Source organism: Oncorhynchus masou, chromosome 29 (assembly GCF_036934945.1).
Source record: "Oncorhynchus masou masou isolate Uvic2021 chromosome 29, UVic_Omas_1.1, whole genome shotgun sequence".
NCBI lineage: Eukaryota > Metazoa > Chordata > Actinopteri > Salmoniformes > Salmonidae > Oncorhynchus > Oncorhynchus masou.
This window is the reverse complement of record NC_088240.1, coordinates 93681803-93699141: the sequence shown is the minus strand read 5'-3', so window position 1 is coordinate 93699141 and position 17339 is coordinate 93681803. Positions and strand designations below refer to the sequence as shown.

Here is a 17339-nt window from a genome sequence, read left to right as displayed (position 1 = left end):
CTACCAGAAACTAGCATGATGTCTTTGTCTCAGACAAGATATCTAAAGATGACAAGATAAGCTACCAGAAACTAGCATGATGTCTTTGTCTCAGACAAGATAGCTGAAGATGACAAGATAAGCTACCAGAAACTAGCATGATGTCTTTGTCTCAGACAAGATAGCTGAAGATGACAAGATAAGCTACCAGAAACTAGCATGATGTCTTTGTCTCAGACAAGATAGCTGAAGATGACAAGATAAGCTACCAGTAACTAGCATGGTGTCTTTGCAGACAGTAGTATCCTATCCCTTCAGTAACGGGGCTCAGCAGATGAGCTTTACTTCCTGTAACACGGTTTGTGTTTGTTATAACAGTGGCTGTCCGTTCAGTGGTAAATGAAGAGAGACTGTGTGGTTTTACATTGGATAAACCACCATCACTATATCAGATACTGAAACTGAAGGGTTTTCTCTGTTTTTCTGTTTCAGATTTCTCTCAGATTATATTGGAGCTCCCCCTTGTAGAAGGGTTACGATACAACTAAGCTTTTATCTGTGGCACAGTTCTCTGACCTGTTACATACCTTCTTGCTGAAGGTATGAGTGACACGTGACTGCACCAATGGTAGAACCCTATGAACACCTCAACCCCAACAGAGCCAATGGGAAGAGTCCTAAACCCACAGGTCCAACCCTCAAACCATCTAATGTACAGAGCATCATACACCAAAAGCAAGAAAGCCAAATGGAAAAGTTTAAAACATGAATTTTAAAAAAATCTCTCGGTCTACTCCACTGTATCTCCCTGTTTGTTCTTCTGTGGTATAAAAAACTGCTGTTTGTTGGATGCATTTGATACACAGCTATAAAAAGACTAAAGAAAATTGTCACCAAATTTCTTTAAAACTATTGCTTCATTTTTCAACACATGTCCCTTTGTACACAGATCATTTTTATCGATATCAATACGTTTTCACTGGACGTTGACTTATTTGGTTATTTTTTGTTTCATTTCTTGTTTTGCGATGAGACAAGCAAAAGCAGGCAACAAAAACAAAAACTGTTGAACTTTGTAAAAACAAATATTGCAAGTAAAAACCCACTAATGCCATTGTTAAGTAACCAAAACATTTCCCACAATACAGCGGTTATACATTTTTTCTTGACCCCGCCCACCTTTTTTCACCATGGAGATTCTCTTCTCCCCCCAAAACACAAATGACTACAAACCACATCATATAAAATCTTCTTCATACAGTTCTCTTTATAACCTATGCATTGACGTCTATAGATCTAGTCTCGGTTTATCATGAACCATCTGAAGCATTCATAACCCTCTTTTGTTTTTACAGATGTTTTAATTAAACAATTTTAGACAAAAGGACCGACGAGTTTCCAACGTCTGAGAAATTAAGGCAAAAAAAGATTTAAGATTTAACTTTTTTTTTCTTCTCTTTCTAGAAAACTACATTTTAAATCATGAAAATAATAAAAATATATAATTAATATCAAAGGAAGACAACCCATTTAATTAGTTTGTTTTTTCTCTAAAACTTTGCCTCCTCTTAAAAAACTGTCATGATCTGAAAACCAACCTGCACATTCACATAGATTTCTGTCCGTTTGTTCCTTTTTAAGTTCCTTTATTTTTTATTTTTTTTAAATATGTTTTTCACTTTGTTCTTTTTTCGAAGGATGCCTCCAGTTTCATGCTGGCCCGCTCAATAAACTCAATGTCCCATATTGCACCTCTCCATCTTCTGAGACTTTATCTGCATGTCAATCACAATCTCAACCTCTCTCTCTCTCGTCTCTCTCTTCTCTCTCGTCTCTCTCTTCTCTCTCTCGTCTCTCTCTTCTCTCTCTTCTCTCTCTCGTCTCTCTGTCCTCTCTCTCTCTCCTCTCTCTCTTCTCTCTCTTCTCTCTCTCGTCTCTCTGTCCTCTCTCTCTCTCCTCTCTCTCTTCTCTCTCCTCTCTCTCTCCTCTCTCTCGTCTCTCTCTCGTCTCTCTCAGGACAGATAAAACAAAGTATTTTTGTTGATGCCTGTGCAAAGATAAAACGATCTCCCTTTGTCCTCCTTTTTGTCATCCAGTATTTGTCCTCCCTCCATCCCTCCAGTGCTTCAGTGCAGCCGCTGTCTCAAGGCAACGCAGTAACCGGAAACAAATCGCCCGTCATCCTCCTGTTATCTGAGAAAGAGAAAGAAAATATTTGTTATCCTGAGACCTGGGTCTCTTTTACAGATGAGCAATGACTATACATCAATACACACTGTACACATCAATATACATCTCAATATACACTATACACATCAATACACACTGTACACATCAATATACACTATACACATCAATATACACATCAATATACACTATACACATCAATATACACTATACACATCAATATACACTGTACACATCAATATACACTATACACATCAATATACACTATACACATCACTATATACATCAATACACACTATACACATCAATATACACTATATACATCACTATACACTATATACATCAATATACACTATATACATCACTAAAGACATCAATATACACTATACACATAAATATACACTATACACATCAATACACACTATACACATCAATATACACTATACACATCAATATACACTATACACATCACTATACACTATATACATCACTATACACTATATACATCAATATACACTATATACATCACTATAGACATCAATATACACTATACACATCAATATACACTATACACATCAATATACACTATACACATCAATATACACTATATACATCACTATACACTATATACATCAATATAGACATCAATATACACTATACACATCAATATACACTATATACATCAATATAGACATCAATACACACTATACACATCAATATACACTATACACATCAATATACACTATACACATCACTATACACTATATACATCACTATACACTATATACATCAATATACACTATATACATCACTATAGACATCAATATACACTATACACATCAATATACACTATACACATCAATATACACTATACACATCAATATACACTATATACATCACTATACACTATATACATCAATATAGACATCAATATACACTATACACATCAATATACACTATATACATCAATATAGACATCAATATACACTATACACATCAATATACACTATACACATCAATATACACTACAAACATCACTATACACTATATACATCAATATAGACATCAATATAGACATCAATATAGACATCAATATACACATCAATATACACATCAATATAGACATCAATATACACATCAATATAGACATCAATATACACATCAATATAGACATCAATATACACATCAATATAGACATCAATATACACATCAATATACACATCAATATAGACATCAATATAGACATCAATATACACATCAATATACACATCAATATACACATCAATATAGACATCAATATACGCATCAATATACACTATACACATCAATATACACTATACACATCAATATAGACATCAATATACACTATACACATCAATATACACTATAAACATCAATATACACTATACACATCAATATAGACATCAATATACACTATACACATCAATATACACTATAAACATCAATATACACATCAATATACACATCAATATAGACATCAATATACGCATCAATATACACTATACACATCAATATACACTATACACATCAATATAGACATCAATATACACTATACACATCAATATACACTATAAACATCAATATACACTATACACATCGATATAGACATCAATATACACTATACACATCAATATACACTATACACATCAATACACACTATACAGATCAATATACACTATACACATCACTATATACACTATACAGATCAAAATACACTGTACACATCAATATACACTATACGCATCAATATACACTATACACATCAATATACACATCGATATAGACATCAATATACACTATACACATCAATATACACATCAATATACACTATACACATCAATATACACTATACACATCAATATACACTATACAGATCAATATACACTATACACATCACTATATACACTATACAGATCAAAATACACTGTACACATCAATATACACTATACGCATCAATATACACTATACACATCAATATACACAGCAATATACACTATGCACATCAATATACACTATACAGATCAATATACACTATACAGATCAATATACACTATACACATCAATATACACTATGCACATCAATATACACTATACACATCAATATACACTATACACATCAATATACACTATGCACATCAATAAACACTATACACATCAATATACACATCAATATGCACTATACACATCAATATACACTATACACATCAATACACACTATACACACCAATATACACTATACACATCAATATGCACATCACTATACACTATACACATCAATATACACATCAATATACACTATACACATCAATATACACTATACATATCAATATACACATCAATATACACTATACACATCAATATACACTATACACATCAATATACACTGTACACATCAATATACACATCAATATACACTATACACATCAGTATACACTATACATATCAATATACACATCAATATACACTATACATATCAATATACACATCAATATACACTATACACATCAATATACACTATACATATCAATATACACATCAATATACACTATACACATCAATATAGACATCAATATACACTATACACATCAATATAGACATCAATATACACTATACACATCAATATACATCAATATTCACTATACACATCAATATACACTATACACATCAATATACAGATCAATATACACTATACACATCAATATGCACTATACACATCAATATACACTATACACATCAATATACACTATACACATCAATATACACATCAATATACACATCAATATGCACTAGACACATCAATATACACTATACACATCAATATACAGATCAATATACACTATACACATCAATATACAGTTCAATATACACTATACACATCAATATACACTATACACATCAATATACAGATCAATATACACTATACACATCAATATACACTATACACATCAATATACACATCAATATACACATCAATATGCACTAGACACATCAATATACACTATACACATCAATATACATCAATATTCACTATACACATCAATATACACTATACACATCAATATACATCAATATTCAATATACACATCAATATACACTATACACATCAATATACAGATCAATATACACTATACACATCAATATGCACTATACACATCAGTATACACTAGACACATCAATATACACTATACACCTCAATATACACATCAATATACACTATACACATCGATACAGAGTAGTAGACATGTAGCAGATATAGGCTCTATGATATCTAATTTACAATTAATTTGAGTCGGCAGACGATCTGAGTGGTGATCACAGTCGTTGGCTTGGCTGTAGCACATCCAAACTTTAAAGATATTTTATATTGAGGTTCTCACTTCTGAGCATGTCGGCAGGTGTGTGTGTGTGTGTGTGTGTGTGTGTGAGTGTGAGTGTGTGTGTGTGTGTGTGTGTTTCTGTGTGTGTGTGTGAGTGAGTGTGTGTTTACTTAGTCTGTTGAAATGAGTAGGCATGCGTGTGTGTGTGTGTGTGTGTGTGTGTGTGTGTGTGTGTGTGTGTGTGTGTGTGTGTGTGTGTGTGTGTGTGTGTGTGTGTGAGAGTGTGAGTGTGAGTGTGAGTGTGTGTGTGTGTGTGTGTTTCTGTGTGTGTGTGTGAGTGAGTGTGTGTTTACTTAGTCTGTTGAAATGAGTAGGCATGCGTGTGTGTGTGTGTGTGTGTGTGTGTGTGTGTGTGTGTGTGTGTGTGTGTGTGTGTGTGTGTGTGTGTGCGTGTGCGTGTGCGTGTGAGTGTGAGTGTGAGTGTGAGTGTGAGTGTGTGTGTGTGTGTGTGTGTGTGTGTGTGTGTGTGTGTGTGTGTGAGTGTGTGTGTGTCTGTGTGTGTGTGTGAGTGAGTGTGTGTTTACTTAGTCTGTTTGAAGGAGTAGGCACGCGTGTGTGTGTGTGTGTGTGTGTGTGTGTGTGTGTGTGTGTGTTTACTTAGTCTGTTGGAAGGAGGAGGCACGCGTGTGTGTGTGTGTGTGTGTGTCTGTGTGTGTGTGTGTGTGTGTGTGTGTTTACTTAGTCTCTTGGTAGGAGTAGGCAGGTGAGTCGCTGGCCAGGGGTGGCTGTCCGTTAGGGTCCTGTGAGGAGGGGGGTACAGTCTGGGGCGTGTCCTCTGTCACCACTGCCTGATAAGAGAAGGAAGAACCAGGAAAAGACACAGGAAATGAGGTCACAGTTATCATGAGTCAGGAAGAGAGACACAGGAAATTAGGTCATAGTTATCTTTTTAGGGTTGATTCTTGAGATTTGAGATTCACGTTCAAAACTTTTTGTTGTTGTTGTTCATCATCCAATGATCCCAAATGGAATATACAGTACATTACCCCCCCCAAAAACACAAACACTTAAATTAACAAACTGAGATCTCAGTCAGGTCACAAGTCATACAAGTCATTATTCCAAGTCAGTCAGGTCACAAGTCATACAAGTCATTATTCCACGTCCGTCCATGTCTAATGACATCGGGAGATGGAAACCGGACACTAGGGACAACAGTAAACGCTGTTACCTTTAAGTAGGTTTTTTTGGGTTTACCAGGGCATTGTGGACAGGGATGGCAAATGGGCGGATGCATGTTTGAACCCAGCGAAAGAAAACGTGTTTTTTGAGATTTGTTAAAGTGTTACTGCTGCATGGTGGGTGTTGTGGGTTATGGTGTTGTGGGTTATGGTGTTGTGGGTTATGGTGTTGTGGGTTATGGTGTTGTGGGTTATGGTGTTGTGGGTTATGGTGTTGTAGGTTATGGTGTTGTGGGTTATGGTGTTGTGTGTTATGGTGTTGTGGGTTATGGTGTTGTAGGTTATGGTGTTGTGGGTTATGGTGTTGTGGGTTATGGTGTTGTGGGTTATGGTGTTGTGGGTTATGGTGCTGTGGGTTATGGTGTTGTAGGTTATGGTGTTGTGGGTTATGGTGTTGTGGGTTATGGTGTTGTGGGTTTGGTGTTGTGGTGGGTTAGGTTGTTGGGGTTAGGGTGTTGTGGTGGGTTATGGTGTTGTGGGTTATGGTGTTGTGGGTTATGGTGTGGTGGGTTATGGTGTTGTGGGTTATGGTGTTGTAGGTTATGGTGTTGTGGGTTATGGTGTTGTAGGTTATGGTGTTGTGGGTTATGGTGTTGTAGGTTATGGTGTTGTGGGTTATGGTGTTGTGGGTTATGGTGTCGTAGGTTAAGGGTTGTGGTGTCGTAGGTTAAGGGTTAGGGTGTTGTGGGTTAGGTTATGGTGTTGTGGGTTATGGTGTTGTGGGTTATGGTGTTGTGGGTTTGGTGTTGTGGTGGGTTAGGTTGTTGGGGTTAGGGTGTTGTGGTGGGTTATGGTGTTGTGGGTTATGGTGTTATGGTGTTGTGGGTTATGGTGTTGTAGGTTATGGTGTTGTGGGTTATGGTGTTGTGGGTTATGGTGTTGTGGGTTATGGTGTTGTAGGTTATGGTGTTGTGGGTTATGGTGTTGTAGGTTATGGTGTTGTGGGTTATGGTGTTGTGGGTTATGGTGTCGTAGGTTAAGGGTTGTGGTGTCGTAGGTTAAGGGTTAGGGTGTTGTGGGTTAGGGTGTTGTGGGTTAGGGTTGTGGGTTAAGGGTTAAAGGGTTAGGGTTAAAGGGTTAGGGTTGTGGGTTAGGGTGTTGTGGGTTAGGGTTAAAGGGTTAGGGTTAAAGGGTTAGGGTTGTGGGTTAGGGTGTTGTGGGTTAGGGTTAAAGGGTTAGGGTTAAAGGGTTAGGGTTGTGGGTTAGGGTGTTGTGGGTTAGGGTTAAAGGGTTAGGGTTAAAGGGTTAGGGTTGTGGGTTAGGGTGTTGTGGGTTAAGGGTTAAAGGGTTAGGGTTAAAGGGTTAGGGTTGTGGGTTAGGGTGTTGTGGGTTAGGGTTAAAGGGTTAGGGTTAAAGGGTTAGGGTTAAAGGGTTAGGGTTGTGGGTTAGGGTTAAAGGGTTAGGGTTAAATCTGCACGGTAAAGAGTTAACTTACGTCCACCGTGAGGGCGGAGGCAGGCACTGCAGGGTACTGAGGAATGTAGGCTCCTTGCATTGAAGCAGCTGCTGCACACATGTACTGCTGTTAGAGAGCAGGAAAAACACCTGGACATTAGTCATCTAGCAGACGCTCTCATCCAGAGTCACTTACACTCAATGCATTGCCTCTAGTAAAGATGAGGTCACGCCTGATGCCGTGTGAGCTGGAGACGACTGGGAAAGAGCGAGGCAAGGAGGCATGGAGGCATGGAGGCAAGGAGGCATGGAGGCAAGGAGGCATGGAGGCAAGGAGGCAAGGAGGCATGGAGGCATGGAGGCATGGAGGCAAGGAGGCATGGAGGCAAGGAGGCATGGAGGTATGGAGGCAAGGAGGAATGGAGGCATGGAGGCATGGAGGCAAGGAGGCATGGAGGCATGGAGGCAAGGAGGCATGGAGGCAAGGAGGCATGGAGGCATGGAGGCAAGGAGGAATGGAGGCATGGAGGCATGGAGGCAAGGAGGCATGGAGGCAAGGAGGCATGGAGGCAAGGAGCCATGGAGGCAAGGAGGCATGGAGGTATGGAGGCAAGGAGGAATGGAGGCATGGAGGCAAGGAGGCATGGAGGCATGGAGGCAAGGAGGAATGGAGGCATGGAGGCATGGAGGCAAGGAGGCATGGAGGCAAGGAGGCATGGAGGTATGGAGGCAAGGAGGAATGGAGGCATGGAGGCAAGGAGGCATGGAGGCAAGGAGGCATGGAGGCAAGGAGGCATGGAGGCAAGGAGGCATGGAGGTATGGAGGCAAGGAGGAATGGAGGCATGGAGGCATGGAGGCAAGGAGGCAAGGAGGCATGGAGGCAAGGAGGCATGGAGGCAAGGAGGCAAGGAGGAATGGAGGCATGGAGGCAAGGAGGCATGGAGGCAAGGAGGCAAGGAGGCATGGAAGCAAGGAGGCATGGAGGCATGGAGGCATGGAGGCAAGGAGGCATGGAGGTATGGAGGCAAGGAGGAATGGAGGCATGGAGGCATGGAGGCAAGGAGGCATGGAGGCAAGGAGGCATGGAGGTATGGAGGCAAGGAGGAATGGAGGCATGGAGGCAAGGAGGCATGGAGGCAAGGAGGCATGGAGGCAAGGAGGCATGGAGGCAAGGAGGCATGGAGGTATGGAGGCAAGGAGGAATGGAGGCATGGAGGCAAGGAGGCATGGAGGCAAGGAGGCAAGGAGGCATGGAGGCAAGGAGGCATGGAGGCAAGGAGGCAAGGAGGAATGGAGGCATGGAGGCAAGGAGGCATGGAGGCAAGGAGGCAAGGAGGCATGGAAGCAAGGAGGCATGGAGGCATGGAGGCATGGAGGCAAGGAGGCAAGGAGGCAAGGAGGCATGGAGGCAAGGAGGAATGGAGGCATGGAGGCAAGGAGGCATGGAGGCAAGGAGGCATGGAGGCAAGGAGGCATGGAAGCAAGGAGGCATGGAGGCATGGAGGCATGGAGGCAAGGAGGCAAGGAGGCATGGAGGAAAGGAGGCAAGGAGGCATGGAGGCAAGGAGGAATGGAGGCAAGGAGGAATGGAGGCATGGAGGCAAGGAGGAATGGAGGCATGGAGGCAAAGAGGCAAGGAGGCAAGGAGGCAAGGAGGCAAGGAGGCATGGAGGCATGGAGGAATGGAGGCACGGAGGAATGGAGGCATGGAGGAAAGGAGGCAAGGAGGCATGGAGGCAAGGAGGAATGGAGGCACGGAGGAATGGAGGCATGGAGGCATGGAGGCAAGGAGGCATGGAGGCATGGAGGCATGGAGGCATGGAGGCATGGAGGCAAGGAGGCAAGGAGGCAAGGAGGCATGGAGGCATGGAGGCATGGAGGCAAGGAGGCAAGGAGAAGAAAGAAGGAGTTGAAAATAAATTAATCGAAGGCAGACGTCGGGAGGTTGATGTCGCCAAGTACGAAGATCAGTGAGCCGTCGTCAGGAAATGAGTTTATCAAGATGTCAAGCTTATTAAAATAACTCTAAAGGACACCTGGTGGGTGATAGATGACACAGCAGGATTACAGTCAGACTTACGGTTCCTGTGTTTCCCAGGGACATGTGGTTCATCTGCTGTGTTATAGGACCCATCATACTGGAGGGCTGCATGGGCATGGAGAGGTCCATAGCTGGGGTTATCACAGCACCCTGGTGGATGGAGGGGAGAGAGAGAAGTGGGAGAGAGAGAGAGAGTGAGAGAGAGAGAAGTGGGAGAGTGAGAGAGAGAGAAGAGAGAGAGAGAGAGAGAGAGAGAGAGAGAGAGAGAGACAGACAGACAGACAGACAGACAGACAGACAGACAGACAGACAGACAGACAGACAGACAGACAGAGAAGTGGGAGAGTGAGACAGAGACAGAGAAGTGAGACAGAGACATAGAAGTGGGAGAGTGAGACAGAGACAGAGACAGAGAAGTAGGAGAGTGAGACAGAGACAGAGACAGAGAAGTGGGAGAGTGAGACAGAGACAGAGACAGAGAAGTGGGAGAGTGAGACAGAGACATAGAAGTGGGAGAGAGAGACAGAGACAGAGAAGTGGGAGAGAGAGACAGAGACAGAGAAGTGGGAGAGAGAGACAGAGACAGAGAAGTGGGAGAGAGAGACAGAGACAGAGAAGTGGGAGAGAGAGACAGAGACAGAGAAGTGGGAGAGAGAGACAGAGACAGAGACAGAGACAGAGAAGTGGGAGAGAGAGACAGAGACAGAGAAGTGGGAGAGAGAGAGAGACAGAGACAGAGAAGTGAGAGACAGAGACAGAGAAGTGGGAGACAGAGACAGAGACAGAGAAGTGGGAGACAGAGACAGAGAAGTGGGAGAGAGAGACAGAGACAGAGACAGAGAAGTGGGAGAGAGAAACAGAGACAGAGACAGAGAAGTGGGAGAGAGAGACAGAGACAGAAGTGGGAGAGAGAGACAGAGACAGAGAAGTGGGAGAGAGAGACAGAGACAGAGAAGTGGGAGAGTGAGACAGAGACAGAGACAGAGAAGTGGGAGAGAGAGACAGAGACAGAGAAGTGGGAGAGAGCGACAGAGACAGAGAAGTGGGAGAGAGAGACAGAGACAGAGAAGTGGGAGAGAGAGACAGAGACAGAGAAGTGGGAGAGAGAGACAGAGACAGAGACAGAGACAGAGGAGTGGGAGAGAGAGACAGAGACAGAGAAGTGGGAGAGAGAGAGAGACAGAGACAGAGAAGTGAGAGACAGAGACAGAGAAGTGGGAGACAGAGACAGAGAAGTGGGAGACAGAGACAGAGAAGTGGGAGAGAGAGACAGAGACAGAGACAGAGAAGTGGGAGAGAGAAACAGAGACAGAGACAGAGAAGTGGGAGAGAGAGACAGAGACAGAGACAGAAGTGGGAGAGAGAGACAGAGACAGAGAAGTGGGAGAGAGAGACAGAGACAGAGAAGTGGGAGAGTGAGACAGAGACAGAGACAGAGAAGTGGGAGAGAGAGACAGAGACAGAGACAGAGAAGTGGGAGAGTGAGACAGAGACAGAGACAGAGAAGTGGGAGAGTGAGACAGAGACAGAGACAGAGAAGTGGGAGAGTGAGACAGAGACAGAGAAGTGGGAGAGAGAGACAGAGACAGAGACAGAGAAGTTGGAGAGAGAGACAGAGACAGAGACAGAGAAGTGGGAGAGTGAGAGAGAGACAGAGACAGAGACAGAGACAGAGAAGTGGGAGAGTGAGAGAGAGACAGAGACAGAGAAGTAGGTCAACACTACTGACAGGTCTATCACTACTGACAGGTCAACACTACTGACAGGTCAACACTACTGACAGGTCAACACTACTGACAGGTCTATCACTACTGACAGGTCTATCACTACTGACAGGTCAACACTACTGACAGGTCAACACTACTGACAGGTCTATCACTACTGACAGGTCAACACTACTGACAGGTCTATCACTACTGACAGGTCTATCACTACTGACAGGTCAACACTACTGACAGGTCTATCACTACTGACAGGTCAACACTACTGACAGGTCAACACTACTGACAGGTCAACACTACTGACAGGTCTAACACTACTGACAGGTCAACACTACTGACAGGTCTATCACTACTGACAGGTCAACACTACTGACAGGTCAACACTACTGACAGGTCAACACTACTGACAGGTCAACACTACCGACAGGTCAACACTACTGACAGGTCAACACTACTGACAGGTCAACACTACTGATAGGTAAACACTACTGACAGGTCAACACCACTGACAGGTCAACACTACTGACAGGTCTATCACTACTGACAGGTCAACACTACTGACAGGTCTATCACTACTGACAGGTCAACACTACCGACAGGTCAACACTACCGACAGGTCTATCACTACTGACAGGTCTATCACTACTGACAGGTCAACACTACTGACAGGTCTATCAATACTGACAGGTCAACACTACTGACAGGTCAACACTACTGACAGATCAACACTACTGACAGGTCAACACTACTGACAGGTATATCACTACTGACAGGTCAACACTACTGACAGGTCTATCACTACTGACAGGTCAACACTACTGACAGGTCAACACTACCGACAGGTCAACACTACTGACAGGTCTAACACTACTGACAGGTCAACACTACTGACAGGTCAACACTACTGACATGTAAACACTACTGACAGGTCAAAACTACTGACAGGTCAACACTACTGACAGGTCAACACTACTGACAGGTAAACACTACTGACAGGTCAACACTACTGACAGGTCAACACTACTGACAGGTCAACACTACTGACAGGTCAACACTACTGACAGGTCTAACACTACTGATAGGTCTATCACTACTGACAGGTCAACACTACCGACAGGTCTATCACTACTGACAGGTCAACACTACTGACAGGTCAACACTACTGACAGGTCAACACTACTGACAGGTCTATCACTACTGACAGGTCAACACTACTGACAAGTCAACACTACTGACAGGTCTATCACTACTGACAGGTCTATCACTACTGACAGGTCAACACTACTGACAGGTCTATCACTACTGACAGGTCTATCACTACTGACAGGTCAACACTACTGACAGGTCAACACTACTGACAGATCAACACTACTGACAGGTCAACACTACTGACAGGTCAACACTACTGACAGGTCAACACTACTGACAGGTCTATCACTACTGACAGGTCAACACTACTGACAGGTCTATCACTACTGACAGGTCAACACTACTGACAGGTCTATCACTACTGACAGGTCTATCACTACTGACAGGTCAACACTACTGACAGGTCTATCACTACTGACAGGTCTATCACTACTGACAGATCAACACTACTGACAGGTCAACACTACTGACAGGTCAACACTACTGACAGGTCTATCACTACTGACAGGTCAACACTACTGACAGGTCAACACTACTGACAGGTCTAACACTACTGACAGGTCAACACTACTGACAGGTCAACACTACTGACAGGTCAACACTACTGACAGGTCTAACACTACTGACAGGTCAACACTACTGACAGGTATATCACTACTGACAGGTCAACACTACTGACAGGTCTATCACTACTGACAGGTCAACACTACTGACAGGTCAACACTACTGACAGATCAACACTACTGACAGGTCAACACTACTGACAGGTCAACACTACTGACAGGTCAACACTACTGACAGGTCTAACACTACTGACAGGTCAACACTACTGACAGGTCTATAAATACTGACAGGTCAACACTACTGACAGGTCTATCACTACTGACAGGTCAACACTACTGACAGGTCAACACTACTGACAGATCAACACTACTGACAGGTCAACACTACTGACAGGTATATCACTACTGACAGGTCAACACTACTGACAGGTCTATCACTACTGACAGGTCTATCACTACTGACAGGTCAACACTACCGACAGGTCAACACTACTGACAGGTCAACACTACTGACAGGTCAACACTACCGACAGGTCAACACTACTGACAGGTCAACACTACTGACAGGTCAACACTACTGACAGGTCAAAACTACTGACAGGTCAACACTACCGACAGGTCAACACTACTGACAGGTCAACACTACTGACAGGTCTATCAATACTGACAGGTCAACACTACCGACAGGTCAACACTACTGACAGGTCAACACTACTGACAGGTCAACACTACTGACAGGTCAACACTACTGACAGGTCTATAAATACTGACAGGTCAACACTACTGACAGGTCTACACTACTGACAGGTCTATAAATACTGACAGGTCAACACTACTGACAGGTCAACACTACTGACAGGTCTATCACTACTGACAGGTCAACACTACTGACAGGTCAACACTACTGATAGGTCAACACTACTGACAGGTCTATCACTACTGACAGGTCAACACTACTGACAGATCAACACTACTGACAGGTCAACACTACTGACAGGTCAACACTACTGACAGGTCAACACTACTGACAGGTCTATCACTACTGACAGGTCAACACTACTGACAGATCAACACTACTGACAGGTCAACACTACTGACAGGTCAACACTACTGATATGTCAACACTACTGACAGGTCTATCACTACTGACAGGTCAACACTACTGACAGGTCAACACTACTGATATGTCAACACTACTGACAGGTCAACACTACTGACAGATCAACACTACTGACAGGTCAACACTACTGACAGATCAACACTACTGATAGGTATATCACTACTGACAGGTCAACACTACTGACAGATCAACACTACTGACAGGTCTATCACTACTGACAGGTCAACACTACTGACAGGTCAACACTACTGACAGGTCTAACACTACTGACAGGTCAACACTACTGACAGGTCAACACTACTGACAGGTCAACACTACTGACAGGTCAACACTACTGACAGGTCTATCACTACTGACAGGTCAACACTACTGACAGGTCAACACTACTGACAGGTCAACATTACTGACAGGTCTATCACTACTGACAGGTCAACACTACTGACAGGTCAACACTACTGACAGGTCTATCACTACTGACAGGTCAACACTACTGACAGGTCAACACTACTGACAGGTCAACACTACTGACAGGTCTATCACTACTGACAGGTCAACACTACTGACAGGTCAACATTACTGACAGGTCTATCACTACTGACAGGTCTATCACTACTGACAGATCAACACTACAGACAGGTCTATCACTACTGACAGGTCAACACTACTGACAGGTCTATCACTACTGACAGGTCAATCACTACTGACAGGTCTATCACTACTGACAGGTCTATCACTACTGACAGGTCTATCACTACTGACAGGTCAACACTACTGACAGGTCAACACTACTGACAGGTCTATCACTACTGACAGGTCTATCTCTACTGACAGGTCTATCACTACTGACAGGTCTATCACTACTGACAGGTCTATCACTACTGACAGGTCAACACTACTGACAGGTCAACACTACTGACAGGTCTATCACTACTGACAGGTCTATCACTACTGACAGGTCAACACTACTGACAGGTCAACACTACTGACAGGTCTATCACTACTGACAGGTCAACACTACTGACAGGTCAACACTACTGACAGGTCAACACTACTGACAGGTCTATCACTACTGACAGGTCAACACTACTGACATGTCAACACTACTGACAGGTCTAACACTACCGACAGGTCAACACTACTGACATGTCTATCACTACTGACAGGTCAACACTACTGACAGGTCTATCACTACTGACAGGTCTAACACTACTGACAGGTCAACACTACTGACAGGTCTATCACTACTGACAGGTCAACACTACTGACAGGTCAACACTACTGACAGGTCTATCACTACTGACAGGTCAACACTACTGATAGGTCAACACTACTGACAGGTCAACACTACTGACAGGTCAACACTACTGACAGGTCAAAACTACTGACAGGTCTATCACTACTGACAGGTCAACACTACTGACAGGTCAACACTACTGACAGGTCTAACACTACTGACAGGTCAACACTACTGACAGGTCTATCACTACTGACAGGTCAACACTACTGACAGGTCAACACTACTGACAGGTCTAACACTACTGACAGGTCAACACTACTGACAGGTCAACACTACTGACAGGTCAACACTACTGACAGGTCTAACACTACTGACAGGTCAACACTACTGACAGGTCAACACTACTGACAGGTCAACACTACTGATAGGTCAACACTACTGACAGGTCTAACACTACTGACAGGTCAACACTACTGACAGGTCAACACTACTGACAGGTCAACACTACTGACAGGTCTATCACTACTGACAGGTCAACACTACTGACAGGTCTATCACTACTGACAGGTCAACACTACTGACAGGTCAACACTACTGACAGGTCTATCACTACTGACAGGTCTATCACTACTGACAGGTCAACACTACTGACAGGTCAACACTACTAACAGGTCAACACTACTGTCAGGTCTAACACTACTGACAGGTCAACACTACTGACAGGTCAACACTACTGATAGGTCAACACTACTGACAGGTCAACACTACTGACAGGTATATCACTACTGACAGGTCAACACTACTGACAGGTCAACACTACTGATAGGTCAACACTACTGACAGGTCAACACTACTGACAGGTCAACACTACTGACAGGTCAACACTACTGACAGTTCAACACTACTGACAGGTCAACACTACTGACAGGTCTATCACTATTGACAGGTCAACAGTACTGACAGGTCTATCACTACTGATAGGTCAACACTACTGACAGGTCTATCACTACTGACAGGTCTATCACTACTGACAGGTCAACACTACTGACATGTCAACACTACTGACAGGTCAACACTACTGACATGTCAACACTACTGACAGGTCAACACTACTGACAGGTCAACACTACTGACAGGTCAACACTACTGACAAGTCTATCACTACTGACAGGTCAACACTACTGACAGGTCAACATTACTGACAGGTCAACACTACTGACAGGTCAACACTACTGACAGGTCTATCACTACTGACAGGTCAACACCACTGACAGGTCAACACCACTGACAGGTCAACACTACTGACAGGTCTATCACTACTGACAGGTCTATCACTACTGACAGGTGAACACTACTGACAGGTCTAT

At 43.3% G+C, this 17339-nt stretch overlaps 1 protein-coding gene across 6 annotated transcripts in view; it reads right to left on the bottom strand.

Annotated features, from left to right (window-relative positions):
- Positions 1–392: 392 nt before the first annotated feature.
- The window catches only part of rbms3 (RNA binding motif, single stranded interacting protein), a 245207-nt gene continuing 228260 nt past the window's right edge, over positions 393–17339 (bottom strand). For 2 of the 6 annotated variants that reach the window (XM_064946888.1, XM_064946885.1), the window contains exons 11-14: positions 10222–10332; positions 8181–8267; positions 6243–6352; positions 393–2172 (exon numbers count right to left, since the gene is read on the bottom strand). In XM_064946888.1, the coding sequence (XP_064802960.1) occupies positions 2169–2172; positions 6243–6352; positions 8181–8267; positions 10222–10332 (312 nt within the window). In that variant the 3' untranslated portion in view covers positions 393–2168. Of the gene's footprint in view, positions 2173–6238; positions 6353–8180; positions 8268–10221; positions 10333–17339 lie in introns of those variants that run through there. The other 4 variants (XM_064946884.1, XM_064946890.1, XM_064946886.1 and 1 more) reach the window with 3 other exon arrangements.